This window comes from Elaeis guineensis, chromosome 2 (genome assembly GCF_000442705.2).
Source record: "Elaeis guineensis isolate ETL-2024a chromosome 2, EG11, whole genome shotgun sequence".
NCBI classification, from domain to species: domain Eukaryota; kingdom Viridiplantae; phylum Streptophyta; class Magnoliopsida; order Arecales; family Arecaceae; genus Elaeis; species Elaeis guineensis.
In genome coordinates, this window is record NC_025994.2 from 105,052,260 (window position 1) to 105,062,044 (window position 9,785).

The 9,785-nt window shown below is 34.7% G+C and overlaps 1 protein-coding gene across 1 annotated transcript; it reads left to right on the forward strand.

Moving 5' to 3' along the window:
* The first annotated feature begins 4,281 nt into the window (after positions 1–4,281).
* Positions 4,282–6,654, forward strand: LOC105045871 (membrane protein PM19L). The gene is made up of 4 exons (XM_010924301.4): positions 4,282–5,123; positions 5,212–5,431; positions 5,536–5,581; positions 6,290–6,654. Exons 1-4 carry the CDS (start codon positions 4,997–4,999, stop codon positions 6,371–6,373), a joined length of 477 nt encoding a protein of 158 aa, XP_010922603.1. The 5' UTR covers positions 4,282–4,996; the 3' UTR covers positions 6,374–6,654.
* The last annotated feature ends 3,131 nt before the right edge of the window (positions 6,655–9,785 follow it).

Consider the following 9,785-nt stretch of genomic DNA (forward strand, 5'->3'; position numbering starts at 1 on the left):
GAAAGATTTGGATTTAAGTTTTATCTAATCAATCATCACATGACTGATCTAATTAGCATGGGCTAAATTAAATCGTCAAGCAACCATATTTGAGACTCAATCTTCCAAATCGATCAGATAAGTAGAGATCGGTGGGGATCCCCCGTTGCCTTCCTTAGATATCAATAAATTGACCAGATCAGCAAATGAAATTAATTAAATAATCATCTTTCAATTACTTATCTTAGACATCAATTGATTAATTGGTCCGAATAGGTTAGCTTAGGTGAATCAGATTGGAGCCATAGAATCGAATTAGGTCTTTAGGTTAAGTGATTCTACGTATAGGTGTTAATCGATTCGATCAACAATAATTATATGATCTTAAGCTCTATTGACCTCACCCTAATCAATACTTAATTCGATTTGATCAGCTACTAAATCGATTTAGACCCAATATGATTAAATCAGAAACCTTAGATGTAAACTAATTATGTGACCTAATTTGATCTACCCATGATCAATCCCTCATGTACAAATACTAATTTCAGATCTTAAATCTAAATTTTTAGATCTAAATTTTTTACATAAAAAATATATTTTGATCTCGAAATAATTTTCAAATCATACATATAAATATATATCATATACATGAATAAAATTTAGATCATAAAAATAAATTTCAGTCCTAAACATGCTTTCATATATCATATATGCGAATCACAATAGATCTCAAAATTTTTTTTAGATCTAAACAAAAAAATATATATCACATATATATTAAAAAAATTATATTTAAATTTTATTTTAATAAAAAAATTTAATATCATTTTGGGACAACTATGTAGCATAACAAGTTATGTCAGGACAATCTTATGTCAGAATGATATTAAAAATTTTCAGATCTGAAATTTTTCTCTATAGATTCCAGATCTAAATCTTAATCTTATGCATATGACATGGCTCTGATATCACTATTGGAGTTTCATGATTTCATGCATGCAAAAATTTGAAACAAAACGAGTATACAGCGAAATTTAAAAATTTTAGATTAAATCTAATTTAATCTAAGCATGCACAAGATCAAATCTCAAAATCATAAACAGGATCTACATATGTGAGATAGAATTCAGATATAGAAATCAAATAAAGAAAAATAAATAAACTTCATATCTTAGTGCGGGTCGATTTACACCATGAACTGATGATCGTGGATATCTTCCGAAGGTCCTTTGAAGTCGCACAAGTATCTGACCTCTACGGATATCTATACTAGATTTTGATCTGATCAAAAATTTTTTAATCTCACCGGAATGCTAGCTCCTTTGCAGAGATCACATCTTGACGGTTAAATTTTTTTTTCTCTCAAGATAATCTTACAGAAGAAGAAGAAAATAGGAGGATGATGATCTCTATGTCAGAGATCATGAGAAAAAAATTTTTTTTTTTAAAATTCATGCATCAAATCTCTACACTAGAGATGAAAGAATTTTTGTCCAACTCTTGGATAAAGAGGAGAGAAAAATTCATGTCCAAACTAGGACAAAAGAGAGAGATAAGAGCCTAACAACCAACTTTTGATTGTTGGTAAGAAAGAAAGGATTGAAGCCATAACAAACCTCACGCCTCCCTTCATTATGCCGTGCCTCTCTTTCTCCAAAATTCTCACGCATGCCTCCTTTCCTTTTGGACGTTCAAAATTGATCATCATATCAGTCATCTAACGCCCCAAAAGATGCATGGTTTGAATAGGAAGAGAGGATAAAGAGATAAGAGTCCAATGATGCTAGGACTCTTGCATATGATGCCACCCACATCCAATTCTTTTTCGCCCAAGTTATCTCACAGAAAAAAAGATTTTAACATGGATTCTTACACGCACTGGGAGTGGGGCATGAGATATATATGTGGCATCCAAAAATCTGGTAGACGTGGGGCTGATTTATGACGCATGGAGGGGAGAGTTCAATCCACATGGGACTCTTTTTTAGGTGGCTAATTTAAACCAATTTAAACTTTAACCAATTCTAATCAATATTAGAAATTGATTAGATCCAAATAGATTGAAATTCAAATTTGATTATGAGTCAAAAACTATTTAGATTAGATGTCATCTAATTAAAGGAGGAGTCCTAGTCCTTTTGGACTCTCTCTTGGTATTTGAGTCAAACTCAATTTAATCCTAATCTGATTAGAATTTAGTGCACCCATGAAGAAGAGAATTTCTAGTCCAAATAGAAACTTAAACACTCTTATTTAGATCCTAGTCTAATTAGAAATTAAGTCAAACTCAAATCTTAATTAAATAAGGAATTATGCTCCCATGCAATTAGGTTATCTCATAACCCAATTAAGCTTGATCAAATCAAATCCATGTCAAGTCAAATTAAATTCAATTTAATTAGACTTGATGTAAGTCTCATTGCTCAATCAAATTGAGCCAATTAACAATCCAATTGCTAATTAATCCTCCTATAACTAACTAACTCTTTAGCGAGTTACTTAATTACAACTTTTGTATTGGATTAATCATCAATCAAATTGATAATCAAATTCTATCATGATTCATAATCATAATTCAACCATCTGATCAGTTAAAAATCTCTTTATGTATGATCCCATAGGTTCTATTTTATCTGGTAGTGAGATATATTGTGATTCCTATCACAATATCATCAAAACTCCTTTCAATGGGTTGGAATCATTCCAACTCTGTCCATCAAGGATCATCGATCATCTAGATGATGTTCGTGGATTTTACAATTCATCAGTGACACCTAGCAGTATGTAGTGATAATCCAACAAAATAAAATGTGATAAATCTCTAGGTGCAGTTAACATATGATACAGTCTCTATATCGTGAGTTCCGATTAGATGGCAGGTCATGGATAAATTATCAAATCTCATCATTGATCATATGATAGATTCAATCAGCTCGAGTCCATGTGTGATTCTCATAAAAATTTTTTCATTAATCACACTGCCATAGTTATAAACTTAAAGACTCGGCTTCTTAAATCCCATAAGACTACTCCCTTCTGTTAGGATCGATAGATCCCATCTAAGTGCACATCCTACTTCTACAGTGGATCAACTATCATCAACATCCACTACAAGGACTCATTGAATCAATGTTTGTGTAGTCAAACTCCGACAGCCTCACTGCGAGCTACTGTAATGCCGCAAGTCAAAGGACCAGTCACACTACTGCAGCATCGAGAAAATTACTAACGAGTAAGCAGACATCCATATGACTTCTCATGTTGGTCATGCTCAGTGCTAGTTGTTCTCTAACAACCACCTGCACTCTCGCTCTAATATCACTACATCGCAGACTCAAGACTCATCTGTCCGAAAGAAGCGATTTGTACATTGATCTATCTGGATCAATCATCATTTTCATGATGATTCGATGATCAGGAGCAATTTAGAAATTGACCATCAATGACATATGTCTCAAATTTTCAACTTTTTATGAATATATGTTATCATCTTATTAATCCCTTGAATAATTCATGGGCACATAAAACATAAATGGTAATATAAATATCTATTAAGTACAAATCATGTCTTAGTAATATGATATGCGTCAGTCAAGATTGGCTTCTAGGGTATACATCCAACAATTGGAACATCAATATAGGGCCTGGGGTTTAGGATGGTTGCCCAGTTCGACCTGCCTCAGGACCGGCCTTGGATGTTTATCTACTAGATATATTTTTTATTTTTATCGACAGATTTAGTTAAATGATATGGATATTTTTTATTTATTTATTAAATACCTATTTTATTTTTATAATTAGATATGGTTAACTGACGTAGATGGATCATGCTAAATATTTCATACTTTTTTTCTCAATTTATCTGGGCTAAATCATTCTTAATGGACAGCCTTAATATTGATGGTCAAAATTTACTGAACCTAGTCAAGCTTGATTATATATAATATTATCATAATATTATTTTAATAGATTTATTCAAATAAATATCTATAATAATAAATAAATAATATTATTATTACTACTGCTACATGTTTTTATGAGGAGTTATAAATGAAGAATGTTTAATCAAGTTATACAGTAATTATTATGTATTAATGTATAAGACTATTTATGATATTTTATACATTATCATTATCACTATTTAGTGATATATCAAACACAGTGAAATTTTATTTTCAGTGATATTTCAGTGATATATCAAATATGGTGATTACATATCACCTCTATATTTGCACATCACTCCAGTATTCATATCATCTTGATGATCACATCACTTTAGTGATTACATCACTGGTGATATACCAAATAATATCTTAAGATTTTTAAAAATTAGATAGAAGCTGGGTGGTAGAATTAATGCAGGAAAACCTCACATATCAAAAGGGAAACGACGTTAACATGGCGCCTTGATTTTTCTGAAGTGTCTCTGCTCGAAATAACAGAAAGCTGTCATGTCTTAGCAGGTTTGAGGCTCAAGCTAAGCAATATGAATTTTGATCAGGGTATAGAAAACCAAACTACCGATGGTTAGCCATGAATCTGGCTTTTGCCGGAAAAGTAATCAAAGTACCTCAAAAGGATACCACCGGAAGTTACAAGTCAGCATTGCATGCCACTTTACAATTTGATGACAGCTAGGAAAAGCGCCGAGGACAATGATGCCATCCGTTCGAAAAAAGGTAGCTTCGGCAACAGAAGAGTGGAAGTGTCGCAGCCGGAAAGAATCCCTCCGATGTGAGAAAACGATAAAATACTAGCAAGCGTCTAAAGTATATTATCCAAGCACCGAGGTTCCCGCTCCCTGCCTTGAATATGAAGGCTCCTGCACCTTTGGAGCCCCACAAACCCCCTAATGCCTCCAAGGTCCGGCAAGAAAAGAACAAAGTCGAACTGGCAACTTCCATTATATATTACCAGGCGTGCCATCAATCCCTCATCCTCACCTTCGAAGTTCACGTATCTCAGTGGAGGAGGATCAGCTCTCAGATTTGTCCTTTTTTGTAACATTTAATCGATGGCCGGTGAGGGTGTAAAGCCCATAGCTTCTCTTCTTCTCGTCCTCAACTTCTGTATGTATGCCATAGTGGCGGCCATTTCAGGTTGGGCCCTCAATGTTGCCATCGATCGAGGGTTCATTGTCGGTAAGGATCACCACCGTATATTATGATGGTCTTTTTCTTCTTTGTCATCCAAAAATTTCTTATTGCTTGGTGGTTCTGGAACTGGCAGGGCCATCACTTGCACTTCCGGCTCATTTCTCGCCAGTATTCTTTCCGATCGGGAACGCTGCCACTGGTTTTCTCGTGATATTTGCACTGATAGCTGGAGTTGTTGGTAGTGCTGCGGCCATTGCCGGAATTCAGCACATCCGCGCCTGGGACCATCTTAGCTTGGCACCCGCAGCATCTTCTGGTATTGTAGCATGGGCTCTCACTCTGCTTGCAATGGGGTAAGGGAAACTTTCATCACATATTCCAGTGAAAATTCTGACATAACAAAATATAGCGAAATTCTGATTGTGAAGGGAATTAAAGCGTTCGATTTAACTTGCAGTTTGGCCTGCAAAGAGATTGTATTGGGGGGAAGAAATGTGCGCCTGGTAAGACACAGAAACAGCTACACTATTCTCCATAGGCTCTTGTAGATGTTTAAATGGACTTGGTTTTATGTATCGAAAAATGATGCCCGTGCAAGGTGTTACGGTCTTAAATTCCAAACATACTTGGATTCAAAAAGTTTAGGCCTTTCTTAGAAAATAAAGCATCCAATCTTGTAAACTAGGTCGCGGTAGCGACCTAAAATGGAGATCACAACTCCGAGTATAAGTTAGTAACTAACAAGAATTGGATAGAAACCCAAAAGGAACTACTCGTCGCTGAGATAGATATCCATGGTTTCCTACTTCATTTATTTATCCAACCATATGCTTCTAGCCGTTTCTTTTATTTTCCAGGTTTTTACTACGGCAGTTGCAGTTTGTTTATGAATATTCTATTTCCCAAAAAAAAAAAACGCATATAATGGTATCCAAATTAAGTAAATCTTTAAAAAATTTTGAAATTGCACAGTTCCGTACATGAGATGTATTCTGAACGATTATGATTTCTCTTACCGGTTTGCACTCCTATTGCAAACGCAAATGCTATAATAATTATGGGATTCTAAATGAACACACAGAAAGAGGCTCGATCTTTCATATATAACTACTAACGTCAAACACCCAATCAAAATGTAACGGGTGATCTAATTTATAGAGGAAAAATGAGAATGAAAAATGTCTCTAAGGTGTCTATTTTCTTGTTTGCAGAGAACAGTGGAGGCTTTCTTGATCATTCTTTCAGCAACACAGCTCGTATACATTCTTGTCATACATGGAGCACGGAGGCCTTGAAGGATGAAACTGCTCGAGTTTGGAATGAAGTGTCATTCAATTATTATTTTTTTATTGATTTCTCTAGCACCTCATTAATGTATTCCATATGAGATCAAGGGTTTTATGAAGTTTGATTTATGTGGTGTGGTTGAGCACGAATATTCAAGGCTTGGGCTTGACAATTGGCATGCTTGGAGTGTTTTTAGTGCAGGTGTTCCTAGTAAATGTGTGTAATATGCAACTTTATTTTTAATGTTCCACTGTTCCAGCATAAACTTGATGAACGCATTGAACTAATTTTTCATGTGATGAAAAATTCCAGCTTGGTTCCTCAAAAAAAGATAAGTTCTCGAGCACACTTGGTTATGAAGCCACTACTGGGAGAGTTTTACAAAAGCACATACATTGGTTGCAGGATGTTACGATCCGGTCAGTCAGATTTATAAGGTCGATCAGCTCTTGAGACACGTCCATAGCCACATGGGCGTAAGACGGCCTCACCCATATGGAAGATATTGTCCATTTTGAGAAGTAGACCCCGCACAGCTGTGTTGCGTAGGCCAAAAAGCGCCCCACCCGCATGGAAGGTATTGTCTGCTTTGGGAAGTAGACCCTACACGACCACGTTGCGCGGGCCAAAAGATGCCTTTCAAGGAGTTGGAGGATTTCGAAGCCTTATAAAATGGAGATTTACATGGACCATCAGTTTTACGATCTAATCAATCAGGCTCAGAGCCACTAGTATTGTGATTCGATCAGTCAGGCTCATAAGGTCGAATCGGCTCCTGGAACGTGTCCATAGCCACGTGGGTGTAAGGTGGCCTTACCTGCATGGGAGATATTGTCCACTTTGAAGAGTAAATCTCGCACAGTTTTGTCCTTTGGGACTGCATTACACGGGCCAAAAGGCGCTTCTCAAGAGACTAGAAGGTTTCGAAGCCTTATAAAATAAGATGGTCTTACTGAACAACTGATATGAGACTAAAGTCCCATTTCTCTCCACAACTCAGGATAATCTAGCATAAATTGACTAGATTACTTTTAACCTTCTTCTCGATCCCTGTATTATTGGCACCATGATCTGCAATACCATTAGCCTTAATGTATGCATGTATAAGCTTGATTTCTTGTAACCAACTTTTTTAGTTAATTCCTGCACATACGATGGAAGTTATAGATAATCCTTCGTCAAAGTACGGATCGTCCAATTGGTGAACGAACTTTCCTTCGGTGTAAAGAGAATGGTGGTCATGGACTTTTGATAATCACGCTTTTGACTTTTCAATGCACTTTTTTCATGGCATATAGCAGATTTGAGCAACCATAGGAAGAATAACTTTATTAAGATCATATATTTCTTAGTAACATTTTCAAACAAAACTATTAATGATTTTTTTTTTTGGCAACCAAGATAAGCTAGCTCACAATATAATTGTATTTTCTTGGGATCAAACCTGTCCATATTCTCTATAGTAGGTTTCGGCCAACATTTAGACCTAAATATCTAATGGATCTAGGTCTAGATTAAGAGGTACCGGGATTTGTGGTGACAACACTTCTAATCACATATAAACTTGAAATGATGGAACCATCATTGCGAAGAAATCCCATCATCTTCTGCACCTTAGATAAATCCAAATTTTTAAATCAAGTACCTTTCTTTTGGAACAAATGGGGGTTTTATGTGTAAGCGAAGAAATTGCATGGAAATAATAACTCGATCTTCTCTATTGTATTCCTTGACAATATATAAATCTTGTATAATTTAAATTTCATAATTTCTCAAACAGCTAGAAATACAAATCTCATGATGTTTGGAACAGCAATAAGGGACATACAATAATAGAAGTCAACAATAAAAAATTTCATGATTGTAGAACACAAGAAATGAATCCTAATCATTAGCCATGATTATGGAGAATATAGTTATAGAAATAGATTCCAATGATTGTCTTTAATTATAGAGTACATATATCTATGCAAATTGATCCCAATAATCTTTAAGAGATACAAGTGCATATGCCTAACCAGATTGTCTAATAAAAATATGGAAAAAAAATCCTATAATATTTGGTAGAGTCTTCATGACTAAGATTTGAATGTGAAGATGGCCAAAAGCTTTGTTTGCCATTAAAAAATTTCTTTATGGGGGTGGTAATTAGGTTGGGGTGGACATGATACCAATCGTGTCAGATACATGATACATTAAAAGTACATCAATTTAAATTCAATCTATTTATTAAATGAATCAAATATATAGATCTGAACCTGATTATTTCTTTCATTAAGCATGTAATCTAGTTCAATCCATAATAGGTTGACATAAGTTAAGTAAGTTAAACAGTTAAATATTGCCCCCCCTGTTTCTTCATATAAGTAGGCAGCCATAGAAGACTATCGCTGCTGTGGCAACGGGCCGGCTTCCTTTTCAATTGGTACGTTCTATGACCATTCCCTTGAGGAAAACAATCTTTAAGTCTGCCCACAACTTCTGTGCAATATCATCATAAGCAAAATTGTCAAACAAATCTCTACTGAGATCATCGAGTAACCATAATCAAACCATATGGTTACATATTCCCATGCCTTAATCATAGGGTTTGGTGTTGTTAGTTTGAGTAGAGACTCACCCACAAAATAACTACGAAGGAGAGTTGAAGTATCACCATCGTTGATGCCATCAAATCTGTCAATGGCAAATTCTTTCAACATGCTTATGATTATAGAATGTAAGAAGGAATGAGATCGATTGTAATGGAAATGAGGTGGATTGTTGGATATCCGGCTCCGATGAATGATTTGATCCTTTTATTGTGTTCCTTCAATATATATAATCCCATGTAATACAACTCTCATAATTTTTGGGAAGGCTGTAGATACAAACCTACGATCTTGGCCACAGGGTATATATGATTATAGAAACTAAGAATGAAGGATCTCATGATGGCATAGGGCATAAATATAGAAATAGATCCTAATGATTGCCCATAATTGTAAAGAGTATAATTAAAAAATAGATCTAAATATTATCTATGGTCGAAAGTGCGCAAATATAAAAATAGATCCTAATGATTATGGAGGGTTGAGAGTACACATCCTTGACTAGATTATCTAGTAAATAGAAGAAAATCTTATAATTATAGAATATGTAAATATGAAAATAGATCCTAATAATTACAAAGAGATGAGAGGGTATATGCTTGATTTGATTGCTTGACATCATGTACCTATATTTTTTTTTTTATCTTTTCATTTTTTTTTATTTTTTATTTTTTTTATTTTTATTTTATTTACATTTGTCTTTGACCATCTTTCTCTAATTATTTTTTAATAACGGCCTGTATTAACATTGATGTAATTAGGCTGAGACTAGCCATGGGTCATAGAAGGATCTCAAGGGTGGATAATAATTTTATAATAAACTTTATTT